Genomic DNA, 27,783 nt, shown 5'->3' on the forward strand with positions numbered 1-27,783 from the left:
TGTATATGTACCACATCTTTTTGATCCATTCATCTGTTTTGAAACATCCAGTGTGAGATTGAAAATGGACCAGTATGGCTTGGAAAATGGACCAATTTGATTGGCACTTGACCAGCACTGATCAAATAGTGGGGATTGGAAACCTGTTGGCTCCTAGTAGCTCTGTACAAAAACATAAACTCATGCCATTTGCAGCAACATGGATGGAGCTGGGAGGGATTATGTTAAGTAAAATAAGTCAGAAGGAGAAAGATAAATATTGGATAGTTTCACTTATATACAGAATAGAATCAGAAACCAAAGGGTCAGGAAAAAGACAAAATTTGCAAACTGACTATAGATCTGAGGCATAAGGTAGGGGAAGGGGCAGGACAAGGGTCAAAACAAGGGAGGGAAGAACATAAGCAACCGTGGTGATAGTTGACGGGAACTACAGGGACTAAATCTGAAGGGAGAACTCAAATACTGTCCAAAAATTAATAATGATGTAAGAAAATAAATGTAAAAAATAAATATATTTAAAAAAATTAAACCTCACCAGTGTATCTGACCTGACCTATACTGTGGTCAGGCTTCAAAACTGAACACCAGGAGACCCCTAGGCATTTGTGTGAGCTTGAACCTGATCAGTCCATTTAGGATCCTGGCGCCAGGTATAAAATGGAAAAGCCCAGCCCCTGCCTGCATTGAGGTCAGGTCAAGGCTCCAAGGAACCATGGCCAAAGCTGGCCTCAGTGGGGTGGGAGGCAAACTGTATCTGGCACCCCTCAGAGAGGCTAGGTGTAACAATTTAGGGAACCCTGCTTCATTTGTAAACCCAAAGCATTTTTCTGGTCTTTGCATTTTCTGCTAACTTGGATAACATTTCCATGTAAATCTGGCTTTTTCTTCAGTTCTTTAATCATCTGTTCAGTGAAACTCTCTATGCACTCCTATAGACATTTTGCCATCAACCTCTCAGAACCTTATTTATTATCATTTAACACTCAAGCAGTATTTGTTCCTCACTGTTGTGAAGACCCGTGGTTTTGTCTTTTGTTTACTGCTATATGCTTAGAAGATGATCTGTCAGATAGAAATCAGTATGTATTTGTTGATTAAAGACATATATATATATATATATATATATATAGGAATACATATATCTGATATAGAACAATCAGAGTCTATTGCAGTATAAAGAAAGCCTGAATGCTGATATTTAAATTGTTATGTTACATTAAAATTACTCTAGATTGTATTATATAAATCCTATATATTTAGTATCTATTTTTATCACTTTCATGTTTGTATTTATATTAAATTTTTATTTTTTTAAGATTTATTTATTTATGCATACAAGCACTGGGGTACAGGCCAGAGGTGTGGGGGGGTGAGAGAATTCACCAGAAACAGAGTGGGGAACAGAACAGGCAGATTGACTGAAATACACTGCTGAGGGGAGCAGCAGGCGAGTCAGGAGAGGTCTGCTGCGCTATGTGGGTTGCTTCCTGGGCGGGGATCAAACTCGTGCTACAGTGTCTGCAGACAGCTTCATACATTGCATCTTAACCCCTTGCGCCACCAGGGAGGCCCTATATTAATTTTTTTAAAGATATATTTATTTATTTATGCATACAAGCACTGGGTATAGTCAGAAGTGCGGGAGGGTGAGAGTATTCACCAGAGCCAGAGCAGGGAACAGAACAGGCAAAGTGACAAGATACACTGCTTAGGGGAGCAGCGGGCGGGGCAGGAGAGGTCTGTCGCACCATGCGGGACCCTCGCTGGTGGCCGGGGATTGAACCGGGCTGCAGAGGCTGCGGGCAGCTTCACAGTCCAGCGCTCAACCACTGTGCCACCAGGAGAGGACCCCTATATTAAATTTTTAACAATTTTTTATTTTTTGTTTTTCTTAGCTCATTCTTATCCCAGAACTTTTTGGCTTATACATATAATGAAACTGGGTATTTGCATTCTGATTCTTCATACATTAAGGTAAGATTTAGATGCCTCAGTCATTTGTTATATATGTTTCTTTACTGAAGTGGACATATAAAATCTTTGGGATATTTAGTAAATTTATTTTACTTTCTGTAACTGTGACCTGTTATATGGTTGACTATTTTAAAATTGTGGTGTCTTTTTTTTTTTTTTTTTTTAATAGAGGCATGTTTATTTATTTATTTATTTATTTGGTTGGTTGGTTTTTGTTTATACATGCACTGGGTACAGTCAGAAGCGCGGGAGGGTGAGAGAATTCACCAGAGCCAGAGCGGGGAGCAGAGCAGGCAGAAGGACCGAAGTGCACTGCTGAGGGGAGCAGCGGGCGGCAGGAGAGGTCGCGCGCCATGTGGGACCCTCCTCCGGTGGCCGGGGAGCAGCCGGGGATCGAACCGGCGCCGCAGAAGCCGCGGGCAGCTTCGCAACCCAGCGCTCAACCGCTGCGCCACCGGGGAGGCCCTATGGTTGACTATTTTACATAGAAAAGTATGTGATAGAGATGAAACCCAGGCCAAAATAAGTTCATGGGCACCCAATGTTTTCTCTAATGTTTAACAATACATTTTTTATTTATAAATTATTTACTTGTCTTTCTATATTATGTTTTAGATGCATTGCCATTACCAAGGATCTGCTTCAGGTTTTCCAAATTCAGTTGCAACACTCAGCATCTGTTCTGGACTCAGGTAGCAGCTGAGGGCTACTTGTACATGGAAAACAGGACATACTTCAAAATGAATATGGGAAAGTTTAGTGAAACCTAAACATGAAAATTTATGATAACCTTAATTTTATTAATAATAGGTTTAGTAATTGGACCTACGTGCCAATTAAATGAAATCATTCCAGAAGATCCTGACCCGAGCCATATTTGAAAAGATTGTGCAGAGGGGGAAAGTTTCAGTAAAAGGAACTATGGAACATCTCCATAAATATTATGCTTGCATTATCTATCAGTTATCTCCAAAAAACTAGTTATGGAAAATGAAATTAATTACTTAAAGAATAGCCACATATTGTATGCTGTCAGTTTAGATGCACACAGTATCAGATATAAAATAAATACTAAAAAGTTTTCCATAAGGATGAAGGGCCAGGAATAATTGGTTTTCATCATCGATGTTGAATGGAAAAAATTGGTAAGTTTACTAGAGGTCAGGTGTGTCCAGAGGAGCAAAATGAGGCACTCCCTTGCTTCTGGTTACCTGATTTACAGAATTTTCTCATGTCAACTGAAAAATATCATGGTGTGTGAGTGTGGTTTTTATAGATATCAAACACTTTAGATGTCTGCTCTACATAGCTGCCTTCCTTTATTCTACTGTAGCAGGAACTCTATTCTTGGGATTCTCAACAACAAATATCTTGGTTCCCAGCAAATACATGGCCTTAATGAACATATTTTTAATGTATGTAAGTACTATACTAAAATGGCAAAATATTTTTCATTATGTCAATTCTTCAAAATGTTAGCAAAACTAAGGCAGAATTGGTGACTCAGTTACTGAAAAAGCAAATAGAAGACTTCTTCCCAAAGGACACCTTTTTTTATATGATATGGTAAAAAGAGTATAGGGTTTAAGAGTTAAGAACATGTGTTTTAAAATATTATTTAATTTTATACTAAGTATAATACTAAGTATACTAAGTATAATCTTATACTTAGTTTCTTATCTGCAAAGTGAGCATAAGTGAAAATAGCACTTGGGTTGTTGTGAAATCATGGAAGCAGGTAAGGTTTCTAGGACCTGGTTAAAGCCAGGCACTAAACACATGCCCTCTTTCTCCCCTTATCATTCTGCTCTGTAGTTAGATGACTATGCATTTGACTTATTTTCCCTTAAGGGCCCCCAGCTTTAATATCTACCTCGGACTTCTTATTCCCACAGCATATGCTGGATAAACATACACAGGCTGAAATGGTGTAACTTAATATATTGACTTATTTTTCTGCTTTTGCTAGGATATTTTGCATAGCATCTCTTTGGAGACTTTTAGAATCAACAAGTGGGCTATACGCTCTTGAAAGCACCTATCTGGCCACTATGATCCTATTCCACCAACTTTATTTGCTTGCTGTTTTTCCTATTTTAGTCTTTGTTTTTGAATATATTGCTTCTTATTGAGGTAATATGAGTTTATAACATTGTATGTGATGTAATGGAGTCGGTGCACACCTCTTCAGATGTTTGTTGCCATACTGCACACAGCACCAAAGCACCCAGAGTCCTCTACCACAGTCCATTGGGTCCCCTCCTTACATTTGCTCCTCAACCCCAGATATCTCTATTTAGTAGCCTCAGTTCTATAGTCAGGTAGCTGCTAGGGTTTGTTTTTTGCCTAGTTTTCTCTGTTCTTTGTTTTGTTTGTATCCATAGGCTGGATCTGTTTTTAAGTGGCATAGATTTATGGGTGTTCTAGAATTAAAAAATAGGAGGATTTTGTGTACTTCAAACTCCTGCATATGCAATGTTTTTTGTTTCAACTAGAGGCCCTTTACTCCAGGTCAAACCCTCCCTACCTCCACCTCAGCTCTACCCAGCTTACTCGAGACCCAAGAAGCATTACCTAGGTCCACGGTCACCAAAGAACAGTGTCACACGGTGCAGTGCCTGTAACTTCACAAACACTGCACAGTTAGTCACAAACTCAGGTCTTGCAAGAATGTAAAGCAGTTGGCACTCTAATGTTGGTGAGAATGTAAAATGGTGTCAGCACGTTGGAAAACAGTTTGACAGATTCTTAAAAAATAAATGTGTGTGTGTGTATGCATGAGAAGCAAAATGATGTCATGTGATCCAACCACTGCATTCCTAGGCATTTTCCCAGGAGAAATAAAGTGTATGTCCATACAAAGGCATGAATGTGAATGTTACATAATGGCTTAATTTGTGATCACCCCTAAATATAACCAAATGTCCACTAACAAGTAAATGGATAATTTGGTGTATAGAATCTATGGAATATTCTTTATCAGTGAAAAGGAGTGATCTGGATAAATTTCAAAATAGTTATGCCAGACCAAAAGAGGAGTCTATATTCTATTATTCTGTTTATATAAATTTGTAGGAGCTAGGCAGGAAAGACAGATTACAAAGAGCACCAGAAAATTTGGAGGAGCCTATTTTTTTCTAGTGTCCATAACACAATACCACAGACTGGCTGGCTTAACCAACAGTTTAACAGGGTAGTGATCAGTTTTGTTATGATAGTGAATTGATTGTGGTTCTAGTTACAGCACTTGTCAAATCGTATACTTTTAATATGTCTAAGCTTTTTGTATGTCAGTTTTAATAAAGCAATAGAAAGAGAAAATGAGTTTAAAATGTGTCCTTTCTCTGATACCTCATGTCTCAAAACATTTCATATTACAGCTTTGGAGGGATCATATGCAGGCATTTTCTATTATTTTCTAAACATTCAGGGGATTCCTTCAGTTTGAAAATATCAGCTATGGAATTGAGCCATTGCAATCCTCAGCAAGATTTGAACATATAGTTTATCAAGTGAAAAATGACAATGCAGATATACCAACATTAGCAGGAAATTACAGCAATATTTGGAAGAAAGATCAGCCCTCTAAAGATCTCTTAAGTTCACAGGTAACTATGGTGAACCTCATATTATGATTTATTGTGAAATTATTTCTGCAGAATTTTGTTAATCATGACAAAAGTAATGAGCTGTCAGTAGATATATATATCTTAAGTTCACAATTAACTGTGGTGAATCTCGTATTATGATTTAATGTGAAATTGCTTCTGCAGAATTTTGTTAATCATGACAAAAGTATTTAGCTGTCAGTAGATATATTTAAGTGGATATCCCTCTACATTTTTAAGTAACAAACATCCAAATCCACCTAAAATATATGCAAAATAATTATTTCAAGTTTATTTTTGCAGGGTGTAATGTAACATTTCTTATGTTCTACTTTATTCAAACAAAAATGTGTATTATTGAATATACTTTGCAAATACAAGCAGAACAGAGTCACATTAGTTAACACTCCACTGGGGAAATTACTTTTAATATTTTGATACATGGCTTTACATACTACTTAAATCTTTTTATTTTTTCAATTTTTTAAAAAGATTTATTTTTATTTATTTATTTATTTATTTATTTATTTATTTATTTATTTATTTATTTATACAAGCACTGGATACAGTCAGACGTGCGGGAGGGTGAGAGAATTCACCAGAGCCAGAGTGGGGAGCAGAACAGGCAGACTTGACAAAGTACACTGCTGAGGGGAGCAGCGGGTGGCAGGAGAGGTCTGCGCGCCATGTGGGACCCTCGCCCAGTGGCCGGGGATCAAACCAGCACTACAGAGGCTGCGGGCAGCTTTGCAACCCAGCGCTCAACTGCTGTGCCACTGGAGAGGCCCAAGAAATCTTTTTAAAATAGATAACATTTGTTTGTTTTTGTTGCGTCTCATCAGCTCTTTGTAGATTTTTGTGGTCAGTCCTTTATCATTAGTGTTGGATGCAAAAATTTTCTCCCAGTCGGTGGGGTTTCTCTTTGTTATTGTTATTGTCTCTTTTGCTGTGCAGAAGCTCTTTAATTTGATGTAGTCCCAGCTGTTGATCTTTGCCTTCACTATCACTGCTTTGGGTGATGTGTCTGTGAAGATGTCTTTGATGTGCATATTATGGAGTGTTTCGCCTATAATCCAGTCAAAAAATGGGCAGAAGATCTCAAAAGAAATTTCTCTGAAGAGGAAATGCAAATGGCCAACAGGCATATGAAAAAATGTTCAACATCACTTGTAATCAGGGAAATGCAAATCAAAACTACAGTGAGATACCATCTTACACCAGTGAGAATGGCACATATTAAAAAAACTAGCAACAACAAATGTTGGCGAGGGTGTGGAGAAAAAGGAACTCTTCTGCACTGTTGGTGGGAGTGCAAACTGGTCCAACCACTATGGAGAGCTGTGTGGAGATTTCTGGACCTACTAAACATAGAGCTTCCATATGATCCAGCAATTCCACTCCTAGGTATTTACCCAAAGGACACAGAAACATCAATTCCAAAGAGCACCTGCACCCCTATGTTTATAGCAGCACTGTTTACAATAGCTAAGCTTTGGAAACAGCCCAAATGCCCAAAAATAGATGACTGGATCAAGAAGATGTGGTACATATACACCATGGAATATTACTCAGCATTCAAAAAAGATAAACACATGCAATTTGCAGCAACATGGACGGCGCTGGAAGGGATCATGCTCAGCGAAATAAGCCAGAAAGAAAAAGAAAAATACCGGATGGTCTCACGCATAGCAGGAATTTAGAAAACTTAAATAAGAGACCAGGAAAAAGAATAATTATAAGAAAGAAAATATCAAAATCAACAAATAACTATGAACCAGAGACACTCTATGGGGGGTGGCGGGCGGGGAAAGGAAGGCTTGGGGTGAAAATAAGGGGGTTGTAATTGTATGGGGAATATAAAAATAAAATTTAAATTAAAAAAATAAAAATTAGATAACATTTATATATTATTAAACTCCCTTAATTTGCTTTTGGTACAATATAAAATTAAATCTTGCTTGACAGACTTTTTCTTTCATCATTATGAATATTTCAATATCTTCTGGCTATTGATAAAAATTAACTTCTTATTCTTATTGAGGATTCCATATACGTGAAGAGTCATTTGTCATTTGCTTCTTTCAAAATCCTCCCTTTGTCTTTTTTGGAATATCTTTTCTTATGCTCTTTTGAGGGATTCTCTTTAAGTTTATCCTACTTGGACTGCATTGAAATTCTTGGATGTGTAAATTAGTAGTATTCATCAAATTGCAGAAATTTTGACCGTTGCATCTCTGGATATTCTTTCTGCCCTTTTAACTGTCTCTTTACTTTCCAGTACACATTGTATACAGCCTCACAGGTTTAATAGATCCTGTTCATTTTTCTTCATTCTTTCTCTTCTTCCAAGTGTATAATCTCAGTTGATCTGTTACTAAATTACCGGGTTAATCCTGTCTACTCAGATCCATCACTGAACCTCTCTAATAGACATTGTCTTTCAGTTATTGTATTTTCCAATATCAGAAGCCCAAGTTACCTTTTGTAATTTCAATGCCTTTATAGATATCCTGTACTGAGTAAAGCAGAATTATAAAACTTTGTTATTTATTGATAATGGTGTTTTAAGATTTAAAAATTACTTAAAATACAATTTAAAATATGTATTTATCTAACATCGTGATTTTCTCAAAGGCAGTTTCTATAGATTGCCTTTTTTTCCACCTGTGTGTGGGTAATATTCTTGTGGTCCCTTTTATGTCACATAATTTTTTTTTGAACACTGAAACTGGTCACTGAAAATAATATAAAGTGATAACTTTGAAAATGAGCTTTTATTTCCCTTCCAAATATTAATGCTATATTTTTGTAGTTGTGTGTTTTGTGAATTTTTTGACTGATTCTCTGAAGTCCATGTGCTTTGTTGTATATAGTCACTGAAGGGTGTCTTGTGTTATCTTATTGGTGGGTTAATGGTTGGACAGAGAGTTCTTTAAATGCTTGGAAACAATAGGTCTCCCAGTCTTTGCTGAGGGTCTCTGTGTACATGTTGAGCCAGACTTATGTCACACAGTTGCCAGCGACTTAGCACCTCTGCCTCATGTTTCATCAGAACCTCATCCTGAGATGAGGAGTTAGGGCCCTTGAAGACTTTTCTGTGCATGTACACAGCCTTGGTCTTACACGTAAGCCTACATATGTCTACATTCTTCTTGATTCCTAGATATTTGTCATTATTTTTCAAAACTCCAAGTTGGCATCTCATTCTCAAGCGTTTCCTTTTTAGTTTCTTTGGTTGGTCCATCATTTGCCCTACTGTTCACTGTGACTGACAACTCAGTTAAAATAAATGCCTGTAATCATTTTCCACAAATGACTGTGTGGAGGGGAGGAAGGAAAGATTTCACAAGTGAGATCTTCAGATCACATACAGGCAAGCTTGAAAAGGGTCTTCTAGAAAAAACAAAATAGGTTAAATAATGACATTTTTCTGGAAATACGATTTTGAAGATCTGTAGCACAATTATTCTGATTTTTTTTGAGATTGCATTTTTGCTCAGCTTATCACAAAGACAGGGTAGTAGTTTTCAGCTAATGAAAAAAGGGGAAAACACAAATTCAGATCCCATAATGGTCACTATTAACTAGTTATTTTTCTTAAATAATTCCAGGATGCTGAAAGTACTTGTTTATATTATAGAACTCTAAAAAAGTTAACTCTAACAATTTTTTTGCTAGTTTCTCTATTGTTTTATGCAGAAGTGAATCTTTGAAGGTTCTCACTCTGAGTTTCATTGGCTTGATTCCACTAATTGAATTTTAAATAACATGTATTCACTTATAATTTTTTTTATATTGTAAAGGTTTTTATTATCTAAAAGTCTGCATGCCTTTTACCAAGTAAAATGGTTGACCTTTTCATCTTTTTTCTAGGTAAAAAATGAGATAAGGGCCTCCCCGGTGGCGCAGCGGTTGAGCGCTGGGTTGCGAAGCTGCCCGCAGCCTCTGCAGCGCCGGTTCAATCCCCGGCTGCTCCCCGGCCACCGGAGGAGGGTCCCACATGGCGCGCAGACCTCTCCTGCCGCCCGCTGCTCCCCTCAGCAGTGTACTTCAGTCCTTCTGCCTGCTCTGCTCCCCGCTCTGGCTCTGGTGAATTCTCTCACCCTCCCGCGCTTCTGACTGTACCCAGTGCATGTATAAACAAAACAAACAAACAAATAATAAATAAATAAAACATGCCTCTATAAAAAAAAAAAAAAAATGAGATAAGTTTGATTAGATAGTATCAATTAAGAAAGAACTTTTAAAGCAGGCAGCTAGTCTTTGAGACAAGTTTCTTCATTAGAACAATGGAGAATAAAGAGGACAGAAAAGAAAGCAGGGTACTATTGTAATTAATGGCCTAAGGAATAGAGATTAGGCCCAAGTATAGCACACCTCAACAAGGTATGGTTGTGACGTGGTAGAGTGTCTTGTTGATTTATGACGTGGCAACTCATGACTGTGATTTCCATCAGCTGCAGTCACTAAACTGAGCAGACCTAGGGGCTCATGAAATAGATCTTGACTTAAGGAGTTCAAAATCTAGCAGGAGAGGCAAATAAGGCACTGATTATGGTGGCATATTCAAAATACTTTAAAACACAAAGGAGCTTCTGCTTGAGTGACGGAAACAATGAGGAGCTCACTTTTGAGGTGACATGAATTGAGCCTTTGTATTCACTTATATTTTTATATAACATAGTTTTTAATTTCCCTTTTTTCAATCTTCCATTGACTCATGGGAAATTTAGAGATGTGCATTTAGGTGACTCTAAGTATCTTTTTCATGCTGATTTTTCATTGATTTTGTCATGATCTGGTGATATATTGGACTTCAGTGTGTATGTTTTTCTGTATAGCATGTAGTTATTTTGGATAGTGTTATTACATGTGTTTATCAGTTCAGTTTTTTTTTTTGTATTGTTCAAAATTTCATCTTTTTTTCTTGTAGGGAATTTTTAGTTTATATTGTTGTCACATTATTTGCCTGTGGAACATTTCAAAGTTTTATTCTACATTTTTTATTTTTATGCAATACATCATTACTCTTTTTAAATAAAATTTTATTAATTTACCATAAGTTTATATTATATAAATTTGGGAGTATAACTTCACACCTCTATATGTGTATTTTTTTTACCACAAACACTAAAAAAATTCTAAGGCATTTACTATATCAAATTAGTGTATCTCTACCCACTCTTAAAAACAAAAATGATGAATTGGATTGCCTCAAATTTAAGGTGTTTTTATTTGGGAAAAAAAAAACTTGTAAAAATGATGATAAGACAATCTACAAAGGGGGAGAACATGCACAGTAATTAATATATAAAATATACAAATGCTCCCTAAGTCAACATTAAAAAAACAAACAATCAAATTAGAAAATAGGCAAAACCCCGAACAGAAAGTTCTTGACTTCTTGATTTTGTTATGTTTTAACAACAACAACAACAACAAAAATATATATATACCAAAACAGATAAATATATGTGCATCATCAGTAGTCTTCTAAGTGCTTCTGAAAGTGTTACAAGCATTTTTCTCCTTTGTACACATCAATTTTTATGATTAACAAACTCAATATATGTTAACATTTGATAAATCCCTTTTTTTTTTTTCAGGAAAAAACCTTTTCAAAACTATTATCCCAATATCTAGAAATACACATTATAGTGGAAAAAGCTTTGGTAAGTCAAACTTTCTCCTTTCTTGCTTCTTTCTGTCTCTCTCTGTCTCTCTGTCTCTCATTCTCTGTCTTTTTTGAAAACTTTCCCATAGGGCCTCCCTGGTGGCCTAGGTGTTAAGTCTCAGTGCTATCACCCTATCAATGCTATGGCCTGAGTTCAATTCCCAGCCAGGGAACTAACCCATATATGGCGCAGCAGACCTCTCCTTTCTTGCCCACTGCTTCCCTCAGCAGTGTATTTCAGTAGATCTGCCTATTCTGCTCCCCACTCTGTCGTGAATTCTCTTACCCCCTGCACCTCTGGCCTATACCCCAGTTCTTTTATACAAAAATAAATTAAAAAATAATTTAAAAAAAGAAAAATTTCCCTTAAATGTAAAGGCATTAAAATTTTTAAAACACTATTTGCAAATACACATATTTTCAGTTACTCCATTATGACTGAAAAGCCAAACTAGCTACAGTCTCCTACACTCTCTACTTCAGGGTTCATTCCCTGAGTCTCCTTGACCTAACTCATAAACACCTCGCCTCTCCTTAACCTATTCAATTGTTGTATATTTAAAATATACCAGTTATTCATCATTTTATGAAGCCACTTAATATTTTTCCAACTTTATGATGCCAAAGAACAATGGTGTGTCTTAAGCTCCCAAATACGAGTCCACATCTTTCAAGAATTTACCAGTTTCTGAGAACACATTTTTCCCTTTCTCCTTTCTTTTATAGTATTTCATGTCATTCTTTATCAAATCTTTTTGAATTTGTTCCACAAAATTTCACTTTACATCACTGTGACTTTTTTTTAATGTAAATGTATTTGAACTTTTGCTATTTATATGTTTCTCTATTTGTTCTTTTCATTTATTAAACCTGCAGTGAGAAATACCTGGGTGTCATGGAGCTTTTCTAGATCAAGAAATTCTTTTATTATAGGGAGGAATCTGTGAAGTTATTTCAGAATATTTTGATGATTTCAGTTGTTTCTGTTCAATGCTATCTTTAAAATACAAGTGAGAATCTATTTTGAATGCCTAAATATGCTTTTTACCTTTTATTTCTTTGTTTTTAGTTACTGTAAATGTTGCAATCTTTATATTAGTATGTGCCCATACTAATTATTTGTCAATTATTTGACAAATGCTTGTTTTTCTCTGCCTGGTATAATCAAAATATATTCATGGTCACCCCCCAAAATACTATCAGCCACATTTTAACAATAATTATAAAAATGTTTTTCAGTATGATTATATGGGATCAGAAATGATAGCTGTAACACAGAAAATTATCCAGATTATTGGTCTTGTCAACACTGTAAGTTTTAAGTTTTTCATTATTACAAATTTTGAAAAATAATTGAAAGTAATTTGCATTGTTTCATGACAAATTAATGATTTAATGACTTTTTAGTGGTTTAATATACACATTTTTCAACTGAACTTTTAATTTTGCATGTACTATCTTAATGTAATTAAGTTACTTGGGTAAATATTACTTTTAGATGTTTACTCAGTTCAAATTGACTGTGAAACTGTCATCCTTGGAATTGTGGTCATATAAAAATCAAATATCCACCAATGGAAGTGCTGATGATTTATTGCAAAGATTTTTGGCATGGAAGGAGAACTCTTTTATCCCACGGCCCCATGATATAGCATTCCTACTCACGTAAGCATAATTTCTATGTTAATAAAGAAATATATATTTTTATATAAGTATCTTCATTATTTTGATAATTTAATGCATTTATTGTGGTCTTCAACTTTATAGGCCCTGTGTAATATTAAATAAGGAAAACTGTTGTCATAGGTGTTAATACTGGAGCTAGAAAATTGATGAAGATAAAGCAACATTAATCAGTTATATAACCACATATTTTGGAGTACGGTTTTGTGAAAAGATCTGCCTTTACACGAGCATTTATTGTATCAATGATACTACAAGATAGATGCAAATCTTAGCCTATTAATCATGTGGAAATTTACACTGTTCAGTTAACATTTCCTATAATATATTTTATGACTAATTTTTGACTAAGAGGGATTTTTTTTTGTATATACTTATGATTTAAAGTGAATTACAGTCCTCAATGATTTGGACAATTTATATAATAGATATTATCCAGACCAAAGATTTTTATGTTTGAAAAAAATTGAATTTTTTGAGAGATCTAATTTAATAAATAATTGAATAAGTTCTAAATAATTATGCTAACAAAAATAATTATACTATATGATGTAGTTACAGGAAACATCCTACATACATAGGAGCAACATTGCCTGCCACAATATGCAATAAAAGCTATAATGCAGGTGTTGCTATGGTATGTAATTTTTTGTATGTAATTTTTATCTTTACAATATTATAGTACTAACTTAATATTATATTTTGTAAGTATTATAAGTGGTTAAGTAGTTTATAACAACTTGATTTTTTACTTCATATACATATTTTTTTCTTTAGTTGGAACAAAATTACTTTAATCAAAAAAGTTTATTGAACCATAAGTTTAGAGCAGAAGGAAAATATATGACCCAACATTAATATATCCATTCACCAACTAGGTATAATGGATACTAATATTAGCATAATTTTAAGGGCATACAACATTAAATAAAAGTTAAAGCATCTTGTATGTCTTCTTCAAGTTAAAGAAATAATGAAAATCATGATTTGTGTTTGTTATTTTATGGATACGTTTGTACTATTATTATAAATGTCTGTGTACATAAACAATATGTTATTGTACAGCATTAATCTAATTTTATGTATCATTTTAGAACTATTTGAATATATTAAAATGTATACAGGTTGAATCATATCACTCTACAAATACTTTAAAATTTTTTGTTTTATCAAGTAATGCACATGTACTAGTTATAAATACAAGGTTAGTATTGTAAGAACTAAATCTTCCCCTTGCATAATTTATACCCAAGTCCACTTACTAATGTTTTTAACTTTTTCTTCTGACATTTAAATTATGTTCAGCATCTGTTTTTATTCCTTTAAAAGATTTTATTGAAATAATACTGGTTTATAAGTTAACATAGTATTCAGGTATGCATAATTATAAATCAACATATGTATATACTACTTTACATTCATCACTAAGAGTCTAATTCCATCCTCTATCATAAAATTGACCCCTTTACCAAAATTACCATCCCCTTACTTTTTCTCTTTGAAAAAACATTAATTTGGTTTTATAATCTAAAAGATTATTTTTGTATCTTTCATGGTTTTTTGTTTCTTTATGAACCACATATCCATGAAATCACATGATATTTAACTTATTTCATTAAACATAATACTCTCTAGATTTATTTATAGCAGGAGCTCATCTTTTTACATATGAGTAGTAGTCCACGGTGTGTATATTAATATAACACTTCTGCTTTATCTAATCATCTGTCAGTGGACCCTTAGGTTGTTTCCAAATCTTGGTCAATGTAAATAATGTTGCAATTCACATGAATGTACAATTATATCTTTGAATTAGTGTTTTCATATTCTTCTGGTAAATACCTAGAAGTGGGGATAACTGGATTGTTTGTTCTAATTTTTTGACGACTATCCATACTGTTTTTCATAATGGCTGAACAATTTTCCATTTATACCAACAGTGTTTAAGGTCTCTCTTGTCTTCATACACTTACCAACACATGCTGTTTCTTGTCTTTTGGAAAATAACCATTCTAACAGGTGTGAGATGATATCTCATTGTTGTCTTGACTTGCATTTCCCTGTTAAAAGATGCTGAACATAAATTCTGTGTGCCTCTTGGATATTTTTATATCTTCTTTGGAGAAGATCTATTCATATCCTCTGCCCATTTTTAATTTGGTTGTGTGTGTGTCGAGAAAGAGAGAGGATGTTAATGGCCTGTTTGATTTATGATTTGCAAATATTTTCTCTCATTCAGTAGACCATGTATTAGTTTTGATGAGAGACTTTCTTGATACAAAACCTTTTTAGTTATACATAGTCCTATTTGTTTATTTTTGTTTGCATTTTTCTGTTATTGAAGTAGAATTTATAAAGACATCTCTAACACTGAAGTTCAGAGGTTATCAGTTTTTTTCTTCTATGTATTTTTAGGTTTTAGGTCTTAGACCTAAGTCTTTAATCCATTTTAAATTACTTTTCTGTGCATGGTGGTAGGTAGTGGCCAAGATTACGAAGCAATTTAAATCACAAGGAGGAAATGAAAACTCCCTAGAAACTAAACTTAAAAGACTTTCCAAATCTGGCAAAGAAACTAAATATACAAGTCCATGAAGAAAACAATACCCTTTAATACATTTTTAGAGAACTCCACCCTAAACAGAATACATATTCTTCTCAAGTGTTCTTGGAACATTCTCAAGGATAAGCCATATCTTTGTGATATAAAAAAGTCTTAGTCAACTTATGAAGACTGAAATAATAGCCACTTTCTTTTCTGGTAACGATAGTATGGATAGAAACAAGAAATCAAATGAAATCACTTGTATTTTTAGAATAGTATTGGAAATTCTACATTGAGCAATTAGACAAAAAAAAAAGAAGGTATTCAAATTGGAGAGGAAGAAGTAAAGCTATCATTATTTGCAGGTAACATCATAGAATACATAGACAATTACAAATATTCTAAATAAAACTCTTAGGAATAATAAACAAATATAGTATAGCGCAGACTACAAAAGCAATATAAAAAAACTTGTTGCATTTCAATACACAAATAACAAACTAGCAAAAGAGATATCAGAAAGCAATACCGTTTTTACAAACAGAACCAAAAGGATTAAATACCTATGAATAAATTCATCTATTTCTTTTTAAAATATGCAGAACATCATATGCAGAGAACATTGTACAAGTCTTTAATGTATATCATAATTAATTTTGGACAAGCCAATACAAAGATAGAAATATTATAAAGATCAGGAAATGGAATATTTTCAAAACTGCAAAAGACCCCATACACCATGTCTCCTAGACTTACTACTCATCTCAAAGGAAACCACTATCCTGTATCATCATTCGTTAGTCTGATGTGTTTTTGAGTTTTAAGTACACCAGAAAATACAGTACACATTCTTGTATCTGCTAATTATTTGCTCAAAATTATGTTTGTGAAAACCATCCATGTTTATATGTGCAGGAAATGTGTATTCATTCATTTACTAATTTTCTACATAATTGCCCATGAAAGTTCTTGAGGATTCAAATTTAGATATTATCTACTGACTGCCAATTATTGGAGTCAGAATTAACATCTTAATAGTTCATTATATTTACATCTGCCTTTTCAACCCTTCCACTTTAATTATATAACATATTAGATTCATTTTTTTCATAATATTTCCCATGATTTCTTTATATTCAGAAAGCCTGTTGTGACTCTCCTATTGATTTCCATTCTACCTTTCTTTAAGTTTTAGGTATAGATAAAATTCACTTCTTTCATGCATGGCTCTATAGTCCCTTCTATCATGTGCTTGAAATGTATATACTGAATTAATATTTGCTAATTAGATACATTAACTTAATGAAAAAGCTAAATAAATATTATATATTGATTGCATCAGATATACTAAATACGTTTAAAACTGTAGAATTTGGACATGCCAAATTTTAAAACAGAAAACCTGAGTAGTTTGATTACTTTTTATATTATTTCATTTTTCTTATTTAACCACTATGAATATTTGTATCAGTGACATATCAAAATAAATTGTTATAAAATATGCTCAACCTAAAAAATATTAAAGTACAAAATGAAAATATATAAACTATACAGTCTTATAGAAAAACAATTTTAATTTGTTACTTGTTTTGCTTTCTTGTTATGTAATGATTTTGTCTTTAATCTTCTTTATTTTAGTATCCAGATACAATAACTTTGGAGGGATATTCTGTTATTATAGCTCAACTGCTTGGCCTTAAAATAGGATTAACATATGATGACATCCATAAATGTTATTGTCCAAGTGATATATGCATAATGAATCATGAAGCAGTGTAAGACATTTTTTCTTATATAACTTGCATATACTAAAATGTGATGACTTTTATGCTTTCATGTTCAAATTCCCATCAATAATTGGAAAGGTGTGCTGTGCATGAAAGGGTATCACACAAACAACTTTGTCTAAGTCATGCATGATTCCACAAAGTGATAAACCCTATGATTATGACATATTCAAGGGAATGGGAGGGAAATTTTTATGCAGAATTTATGCAGAATATAAAGATTTATGCAGAATGTATAAATGAAGGCTGCTATTGTTGTTTTGCCTTGATTTAAGATAAAAATGTGCAAAATCACCCTTAACAATATAACACAATACTCACAGTTTTTGCTCATATTTCTAGGAAAGGAAATAGCAGGAAGGGTTTGAAGAGGGAAAAAAAAATCCTTATTTGAAGATATGATTCTACCTATATAAACAGAATGATTATACAATCAGAACAACATAAAACATGCATTATGATAATCAATCTAGATCCAGTGTATATACCAATACCCAGAAAATAGATGTCTTATTCCAAAGTTGCTGTTTTTCTCAAAAGATGTTTATAAATTTAGTATTATTTTTTAAGAAACTTGATAAACTTGGGTTCTCCCTGGTGGTGCAGGTGTTAAAGACACAGCACTATCAAGCTATAGCCAACCACTGCAGCATGAGTTTGATCCCTGGCAGACCAGGGAGCAGCCCACATGGTGCCCCAGAACTCTCCTGTCTTGCCTGCTGCTCCCCTCAGCAGTGTGTTTCAGTAGATCTGCCTGTTCTGCTTCCCACTCTCTCTGGTGAATCTTTCACCCCCCACCCCCACCATATGTCTGGTCTACTCCTCAGTTCTTGTATGCATAAATAAATAAATCTTGGACATCCCTGGTGGTGCAAGGGGTTAAGCACTGCACTATGAAGCAATCCTCAGACTCTGCAGCACAAGTTCGAACCCCGGCCTGCCAAAGAGCAACCCATATGGCGCAGCAGGTCTCTCCTGTCTCGCCCACTGCTCCCCTCAGAAGTGTATTTCAGTCTATCTGCCTGTTTTGTTCCCCACTCTGTCTCTGGTGAATCCTCTCACCCCCAACACCTCTAGCCTGTACCCTAGATCTTGTATGCATAAATAAATCTTTTTTTTTTAATCTTTTTTAAAAAAGAAACTTGATAAACTTATGGGAGGTGATAAAATGGAGATGGTAAATATAGACAACATTTTAAGGAGTATGAGTTATAATTTATGATCAGAAGATGGATTTTTATTAATGGGAGACACTGCATATTATGAGAAGGGAAAATGATGTTGGATGTAATGAGATTTACAAGCAAAATTATAAGTAAATTAGAGAAAATTGGATCTAGTGCTTAAATATAGGGACTTTCATTAGAGTTGGTGATATAGATTATTGGGAGAGTCAATAAAAAAGTATGCAGTGTTGTTAATGGAGGCATTTTTACAAAAATTAGAGGACAATTTCTTCTAATAGAAAACTGAGAGCATAAAGTGTAAAAATTGTAATAGAAGATCTGATACATTTTTCTTGGATACTGGAAATCATAAATGACGTAGGAAATGAGATATTATTGTTATACTTTTAGAAGACATATTTAGAATTTGTAATTACAAATTTAAAATAAATTGAACCAACTTGCTTATAATGAGCCATTTAATTTCAACTTCCAAAGTACGTGTATAAAGGAAGTAAAGAGTTGAGATTTTGCCAAGTTAATGTCCATGGGACTTAGAAAGAATTGGGACTGCAGGAGGAATTGTGTTCTCCTGAAAAAATCATTTCAATTTCTCTTCCCCAAAACTTGGAGCTTTGAATAATAATTTAAATTACTTAGAAACAATTGTATTGCCTTACCTTATTTTATAGTTTTTGTCAAGCCTTGATGGTAATCTTCCCCACAAAAAGCCAATAATTCAGTATTCACTTGTTTTTTTTAAAGATTTATTTATTTATTAATTTTTTTTTTAAAATATAAACACGGGGTACAGTCAGAAGCGCGGGAGGGTGAGAGAATTCACCAGAGCCAGAGCGGGGAGCAGAGCAGGCAGAAGGACTGAAGCACATTGCTGAGGGGAGCAGCGGGCGGCAGGAGAGGTCTGCGCGCCATGTGGGACCCTCCTCAGGTGGCCAGGGAGCAGCCGGGGATCGAACCCGTGCAGCAGAGGCTGCGGGCAACTTCACAATCCGGCGCTCAAACAGTGCGCCAACTGGGAGGCCCAAGATTTATTTATTTATGCTTACAAGAACTGGGGTACAGGCCAGAGGGGTTGGGGGTGAGAGAATTCACCAGAGACAGAGTAGGGAACAGAACAGGCAGATAAACTGAAATACACTGTTGAGGGGAGCAGTGGGAGAGTCAGGAGAGGTCTGCTGCACCATGTGCATAGCTCCCTAGCCAGGGATTGAACATGTGCTGCAGTGGCTGCAGATAGCTTCATAGGTTGCATATTAACCTCTTGCACCACCAGGGAGGCCCCAGTATTTACTTTTAAATGCCATTTATATGTGAATATATATATAGTGTGTGTGTCTGTATCATATTCATTTCTTCTCTGCAATGGTCATCTTTTAAGCAGAGATTAAAATGAAATAATTATTTTGTACTCACCTAAAACAAAATTTAATAGTTCTAATTAGTACTTTTATTTTTCACCCAAAAAGCATATCACCCATGTAGAAAATAACCTCTCAGTCCCTGTCTATTTTCAAATGAATTTTGTAGATGTATCAGTGCTCAAAGTTTGTAGATTTTTGGATGAGTGGCTTGAAAAAGCTCCATGGAATGATACTTATTAAAACAAATTAATTAAAAATAATAAAGAAATTTGCTTCAATAACATCATTTCCTGACAGAGGAGAAAGGGAAGGTGGGTAAATTGGGTGAAAGGGGTCACCATTAAGGTGACATTTGTACATACAAATATTTATCTAGAATGATGTTTGCCTGAAACCTATATAATGTTAGAAAACAATTTTTCTGCAATCAAAAATTAATAAATATTATATCCTTTGTTATTCCTCCCACTTTCCCCTAATTATACCATTGCAAATGACAATAAAAGCTAAAGCATTTCTTTTTTCCCCTTACACTCTCCCAATTCTGAAATTTTTTCAGTTACACAATTCTTTCCTTGAGGCTCAGCACCAACCCACTGTCTCTGTCGTCTTAGATATAGTTAAGTGTCAGTATTTCAGAAATGATTGCTTAGAATGGGACAGTGCATTAGAAATAAAATGTGAGTCACATATGTAAATGTTTCTTTTCCTAGTAGGTATATTAAAAATTAAATTAATTTCAGTGGATGTTTTAATATATTTAATCCAGTATATCAAAATGTTATTTCAACATGTGATCCACATACAAAATTTTTTTTAAAGATTTATTTAGTTGGATATGCTTTACCTGTGTGTGGGGGGCAGGGGTATAGGGTATGAAAGAATGAAAGGAGTTCAAGATCACTCCAATGTTGATGATGTCGTTTTTTGGAGTTTATGGGTTTGGAAAGCAGGGTCTTTGGGTTCACTCTGGGAAAGGTTTCACCAGAGCTCCTCTGTCAGTGGCACGCAGCTAGTTTCTCAGGCAAGTTTCTCCACGAGACTGAGATGTTAGTTATATTTAAGGAGCAGGTTTATTAGGAAAAGGTACAGAAGAATAAAGGACACTTGCATAGACACCACCGGCAGGAAGAGCTGTCCTGAAAGGGACAGGTTTGCTGAGAGGCCTGCATTGTTACAGACGGGTGGCCTTGAGGAGAGCTGCCTCTGCTGAGGGAGGTCAGTGAAGAGAAGTCCCGGCATGTACAGGTTATGGGCAAACAGGAAGGCTGATGCCCTTCAGAGGGAAAGAATTGGTGAAAGAAGCACCTGCGTAGGCATAGGTGGGCAGAAGGACTGCTGCCCCATGCTAGGGCAGAGACCACACCGATATAGACTTCTCTTTGGGAGGGGCTCACTCCTTCCTGGAGTGGTTTGTTTGTTTTTGACTTTAAATCAGCTATGTTGAAATTAAATCAACGATGTAGAATTTAAATCTTCTTCTTCAGATCTGGGATCCTGATGTGCCCTACAGCAGTCAGATACCTGCTTGGGGCTTGTGCTTTGTGGTGTAGGCATTGGCGCCTAAGAATCTTAGTTCCTATAGCTGGGTGAATGGCTCTGTCAATCCCTTCTACCTCCACCTCTAGTTCTTGGCATCATGTCAGCCAGGTTTCTGATCTTGTGGCTCCTCCTTTCCAGTTTTTTTTATTCTCATCCTCCTTCATTATTAGCTAGAGCAACCAGAGGCATCGAGTTACCAGAAATGGAGAGTGATGGACTGTAGATAGATTACATTTGGTTGAGAAGAAAAGCAGTTTAATATTGTACATAGTATATTTGAAATGCATAAGGACATATTCTACTGGCAATGTAGTTGTGAACTAAAAATAAAGATCTATATGGAATTTGTATTTGAGCATAAAATTTGGATCACGTAAAAATAAATTTTAAAAATACAAATGAGACAACATGGTCAGATCACATAGAGGAGTAAACCACATCGGGGAAAATACCTCCATAAATACATCCAGAAAACAACTAATTATCTCATACAACTGGCATAATCTTATCACCAGAGGTCGCCTGATTGCCCATGTACCTGCATTATTGAATTTTGGTGTCCAAAAGTGAGTGGTGTTGAGAGAGGGTGGTTGGAGACACAGACACAGCAAAGGTCAAGTACATAGCCATGGTCTAGGGTAAGTGAAAAATTATCAGGCTTTTCCACCCCCTCCCCCCGCCATTAGCATTAATGATGGATCCCTGCAGTCCTATATGCATGCCTGATGGTGGACATCTGGAGAAGGGTGTGGGCATGGATAGGTGGGCACATCTGACTGGGCTTATAAGGGTGGCGTCACGGGGATGCCAGCGGAACCAGCAGAAAGAGAATAGCAGAATGAGTGAGAACGAGAACTCCAGAGGTCCCAGAAAGAGTGAAGATTCACGGGCCTCCCAGCCCTCCCCCCCCCCCCACACACACACTCCTGCCTGCATTGTACCTGGTAAAAGCTCAATAAAACCTGAAAAGCCACGGAGGGCTCCAGGACTCTCCTGGAGTGTGCTCAGATCATAGAGAACCTGCTCCGCCTTCCTGCCACTACGCATGGTCAGTTGTGTTGGAAGGAGTAATAATTGGATGGCCTGAATTTTGAAGCATCTAGAACTACTGCACAGAGATGGAGAAGACCTGACCCATCCAACCCCCTCTTCAAACTGAACACTTTGGTCAGGTTTTGAATTCCTGTGAATTTGTGAAGCCTAGTATGATTGGCAAAGTCCCCTCTGCCTGCCCCAACAAGGCACAGGGAACTTTGTTATTAGCAGGCCAAGCCTCAGCCTCCACCAGCTATAAAACCTGCTCTACAGAGCTTTCCAGCAGGGTGCTGTTGGGTAAGTGAAAGAGTCAGGCTTTTCTGCTTCCCGCCATTAGGATTGATGATGGATCCCTGTGGTCCTGAATGCATGCCTGATGGCGGATACCTGGAGTGGGGTGTGGGCATGCTTCAGTGGGTACACCTGGGCTGAGAGACTGGGCGTATAAGGGCAGCGTCACGGGGACGCCAGCAGAACAAACAGCATAGAGAGCAGAGAAGCAGAGACTACCAGAGAACGCTGGAGAGCCCAGATAGAGTGAAGACTTGCTGGGAGCCGGGAGGCCTGCCAACCTCCTGGCCCCCTGGCACCCCTGCCTGCTGTGTACCTGGTAAATCCCAATAAAAGCCTGCAATAGCCACTGAGGGCTCCAGGACGGACTCCTCCTTTTCCCCGTCTGCTCGGGTCATAGATCTTGCTCTGTGTCCATTTCTGCCACTACAGTGTTATGCTGAGGCAGCTCAGAGCAACTTGGGGTAATTCCTGATCTTTGGGCGAACACATCGTTAGGATGACTGAGAGCTCTTTCTCTTTTGGAAGAGCCACGCCTTCAAAACTGGCTGACACTAAAATTCATTGATTTCAGCAGGAACAACTTAACAGGCTGATTGCTCTCCCCTTACTCTTTGGAGATCCAGGGATGTCTATAAAAACCACTGGCTATGGATAATTGTAGCTAACCTGGAAGAGGGATTTGGCAAAAGTTTGTGCTCAGAAGGAGACTGTCCAGTCATAAGGGGAGAGAGTACAGGTAGGGCTGACCCTCCATGCCAATACTGTTGCTGAAGTAAATCCCTCCTAGGCAGGCCCACCTCGCCATACAAAATCAAGGGTCTGAAAAACAAAACTGCAAAATTAGAGTCACAGTGCCACCTACTGAACAACCAAATGGCAAATGTCAAAAATTGTTAAAACCCTGTGGCAGAATGAATGGGTAAGATAAATCTTGAGAATGTATTTTTAATGGGAAGTAATGGACAGTGAATTTAAAATCACATTGTGAAGAAAATGAAATTCATCAAATGCACTTTAACACAGAATGAAATAAGTTGTTGTGTTGCTTTGGGCAACACCACACTGATAAACGGGAGCAGATTACATAATGCAGGATGCTGCGGAAGAGCAAGATCATGTTCTTTTTATTGATATACAGCATAAGGGGGAGAAGATTAAAGAAAGGGGAAGAATGTAGAAGATCAAGGGTTGAGTCTGCCCTCCAGGCACTTCTCATTGCTTGATGACTCAGTATTGTCATTGAGATCATGCCCTAATTCCCCAGCCATGGTTTTAATCTTGTCAACTCCGGTGTTCCACTGATCAGTTTCTGGGGTCCCTTGTTATACATTGGTCATCAGCCCCCCCCCCCCAACCCGGGCATTCCCAGTCATACCTTGTGATGTATAAGTCTAGAGTAGTGTTATGGAGTAGTGTTATGCATCAGTCCTAAGCCCCCAGGGCATTCCCAGTCATACCTTGTGATGCATAGCCTTCCTAGTGTGATCCAGTTTTGTGCTCTTGTTTGATTTGAAAGGGACTTTGTGGGGTTGATCTCCTGTGCCTAACTGACCGAGTCATTCTGACCTTGTTTAGGATTTAACAAAATGGTGGCCAAACAGGCCACTTAGGAGTAGCAGACCCACATTGTTGCACTTTTAAAACTATAGTTTTATAAATTAATGGCAAATCAATGAAATGTATTAAAAAACAAAGTTTATTTGTATATGATGCGACATGCTAATTAGAATGAATTTATACAAAGAATGTGGAGGGAATACAACCTCAAATAAAGTTTAGAAAACATTAAAGGAAAAACCTCTTTAAAAGATGACATTTGAGCTAATAGCTCCATGAAGGAAACTTTAAATGTGTCACAGAAGAGCAAATCAGGTAGATGGAACAACAGACAGATGAGAGTTATCTAAGTTGATATGACTTCTTTTTAGAGAAGGCTCGAGATAAGCAATGATAAAAATTTAATCATGTTTCACTTCATGTCTACTAAGGTATAAGCTTTTTATTGGAGCCATCATGCAATCCATATCATATATGGAACATTATTTAGATGTGGTTTTATCAGCCAGGTTTATTTACCTGAGGAATATTATTTCATTTTAGGTATTCCAGTGGTATAAAGATTTTTAGCAACTGTAGTGTGAAAGACTACAGACATTTTGTTTCAAAACTTGAGGCTAAATGTCTTCAAAAACTTTCAAATATTCAACCATTTTATCAAAATCAACCAGTGTGTGGCAATGGGATTTTGGAACCTAAGGAAGAATGTGACTGTGGCCGTGAAGAGGTGAGTAATATTGACATTTCTTGTGTTTCTAGTAAGTACTTGTCATGGTATATATAGAGTAATTTATGCAATTATGTCTTTGACATAGAAGATGAGAAAATGAGGATAAAATATCTGAATCAGTTCCCACACCTCTTCAAGAAAAAACAAATGAATCATGATAACTTGGTTTGCATATGTTGCTCCCAATTATTCTGTTGAGAGATTTTTAATATATATGTTACAGGGCAACCCTGATAAAAAACGGGTTGCCTGACTGTGGGTCCTCACCCACACACTTAAAAGGGACTTATTAATACTCAACTGCAGGCACACACAAAAGGTTAATAAAATGTTTATTTACAAGGGAAGGGGAAATGAGGAAATGTACAACTCAGGGAGAAAAGTGGGAGATAAAGTCTTAAATGCGTCCTACCCGTTCTGCTGACCTGGAAACCCAATGGCACTCTGAGAGCTGGCAGAGAGCCAAGAGCCATGAAGCCAAGAGGAGCCCCCCAAGGCCCACGTGTCTGGTTTTATACCAAACCTGGCTGCCTAACTCCACCCTCAGGTCCCAGCAACCCTTTTGGTGATGATGGGATTTGTCTTTCCCAATGTCTTGATGGCTTTGGTCTGGAGTGGGGATGGAGTCCACACAGCCTGTATGGAATTAGCTCAGGACATCCTTTCCCCCTAACATAGAGGCTAAATGATTTCTCTCAATTCTACAACTTATTTCCTGTGGCTCAGAATACAGAAATATTACTCTGAATTTTTCTTATTCATTCCTGAACATTCCTGTACTTCTGAGTTTCTGGATAATCAAAATCTGTTGTTTGCTCACTTCTAAATATAGATATGCAATCTGTCAGTTTTACCAACCAAATGTTCAATGCACACTGGTCGGAATAGACAGGATCACATAGTTATTCAGTCTATTACAATATCACCATTGTCTATTTAATAATTCCCCATTATTTATAAAAATAGTATTTACTACATTTAATAACTGATATATCAATGTTATAAAATGATATATGCATTATAATACCTATATATGTACTGTATCTGTATACAGAGTACATGTGCACGTTTGTGTGTTGTTTGCCTAGTTTGTGCCTTTAGCGTAACATTTGTATACATGTATACAGAATTTCCAATTATCACAGATTTTCCAAGGTGATCTTAATTTTCTGATGAATGGCACTATGTCTACCTTGCATTCATCTACCTATATTTATGGTTTCAATTACTTACCCCAAAGTATTGATTATTTTTAATGAAGGATAAAATAAAGCAACATAATCTGTGACAATGCACATTTTGAGCTTCTGCAACTATAGGTTGTAGAGATAAAATAAACACAAAATTAGCATAAAAGTGCTGAAAGTGAAACAATTGAATTTGGCTAATATTTATAGATAAGAACATAAAGAACATTTTAGCAATGATGTGAATGATGTTAATCCCTAATATGTTAAAACATAGGCCAGGATAAGGCAGACTTTATTGATAGGGCCTGCTCTCTGGTGAATCAGGATTTAATATTTTGTCAAGGAAACCTGGAATCAATCTTGATATATTGCTGGATAGATCCTTGAAGATTGGAAATAATCTGGCCTGTAATAAATGAGGTGGAGAGGCCAGAAAGGACTTTACAGAATATTGCAGGAGAGATAAAAGTTTCAGAGTTGTGGTCATAGTATAATGGAATATTTGAATAAAAGAATCCTTTCACTAAATCAGGAAGATAATGCATAACTGAGGAAATGCTAACACTGTTGAAAAACTTGGTTAAAGCTTTTTTTTCCTTGTTTTGAATCTTTATTTTTAAATGAAGAACATTTTTCTTACATAGTCCAACACCATAATATCCTGATTAGAGTTGATGTTTGAAAGTACTATTATGGAGTTGTATTCCCTAGGGCCATTTGGAATTTCAAAAGAGCAGAGGTCAGTTGACATAACCATTATAGCCAAAGTGATATAATTAGCATCATAGGAAAAAGACATATCAATGGCGGCTGTTGGTTTTGAGTTTCATGGATTTGCAGTCAGATGTGTTGTCACTGGGCCATGAGGTCCTGGATGAGTTGCACATACTTGTACTGATGTCTAGGGGAGATCTGGTAAGCCAATGAATATTGCTTGATGTATGTAACAATAAATTAAGAGGTGAGCAGAGGTATGTTACCAATTGCTACAAGTGGAGAATCACAATCTACTAGTGGAGAATCACAATCAATTTCCAACCCAAAATATCTCGGAGTCAGAGATCATTGTTGAGAGGATATGACCTTAAGATATCCCAGCAAAGGTATAAAATAGCAGTTTCCTCTACTATTCCCTCCTTAATGTGATTTAAAACATTTACTAGAGTAGTTGTACCCTGGGGAATTGAGAAACCCCAGATCACAGTGGGAGAATTTAATTAAGAATCTGGTCACCAGGCTAACATAAGAGGACCCAAAACATCATCATGGGTTGAGTAGGGCTACAGAAAATCTAAGTGATAGCTGAAGTCCCTGAAAGAAAAATTTATAATAGGTACAATGGATTCATTATTGTAATCTTTGGTCTCATAATAAAACATAATACTATTTTTTTGGTACAATTTTAGGAATGTCAATTTAAAATGTGCTGTGATTATAATACATGTAAACTGATAGGCTCAGCAAAATGTGGCTCTGGACCATGCTGTACTTCAAAATGTGAGGTAAATTTCCAATATTTATGAGAAAAAATTGAAATGAGATAATAGAAGCTGGTATAAATTGAATTCATTTGGAATTGTTAAAAATAATATAGAAGTAATTCAGTGGAATAA

General features: G+C 36.0%; 1 protein-coding gene across 3 annotated transcripts in view; it reads left to right on the forward strand.

Moving 5' to 3' along the window:
• LOC119257836 (disintegrin and metalloproteinase domain-containing protein 18-like) overlaps nucleotides 1–27,783 on the forward strand; it is a 47,080-nt gene that overhangs the window by 2,811 nt on the left and 16,486 nt on the right. Inside the window, exons 4-13 of one of the 3 annotated variants that reach the window (XM_037526109.2) lie at nucleotides 1,899–1,977; nucleotides 2,593–2,669; nucleotides 5,408–5,585; nucleotides 11,192–11,257; nucleotides 12,499–12,570; nucleotides 12,758–12,924; nucleotides 13,498–13,579; nucleotides 17,126–17,262; nucleotides 24,794–24,977; nucleotides 27,577–27,672. In XM_037526109.2, coding sequence (XP_037382006.1) covers nucleotides 1,899–1,977; nucleotides 2,593–2,669; nucleotides 5,408–5,585; nucleotides 11,192–11,257; nucleotides 12,499–12,570; nucleotides 12,758–12,924; nucleotides 13,498–13,579; nucleotides 17,126–17,262; nucleotides 24,794–24,977; nucleotides 27,577–27,672 — 1,138 coding nt within the window. The remainder of the gene's footprint in view (nucleotides 1–1,898; nucleotides 1,978–2,592; nucleotides 2,670–5,407; nucleotides 5,586–11,191; nucleotides 11,258–12,498; nucleotides 12,571–12,757; nucleotides 12,925–13,497; nucleotides 13,580–17,125; nucleotides 17,263–24,793; nucleotides 24,978–27,576; nucleotides 27,673–27,783) is intronic. The other 2 variants (XM_037526111.2, XM_037526110.2) reach the window with 2 other exon arrangements.

The sequence above is a fragment of the Talpa occidentalis genome, unplaced genomic scaffold, assembly GCF_014898055.3.
Source record: "Talpa occidentalis isolate TD23 unplaced genomic scaffold, MPIMG_talOcc4v2.1 talOcc4.4, whole genome shotgun sequence".
NCBI classification, from domain to species: Eukaryota; Metazoa; Chordata; class Mammalia; order Eulipotyphla; family Talpidae; genus Talpa; species Talpa occidentalis.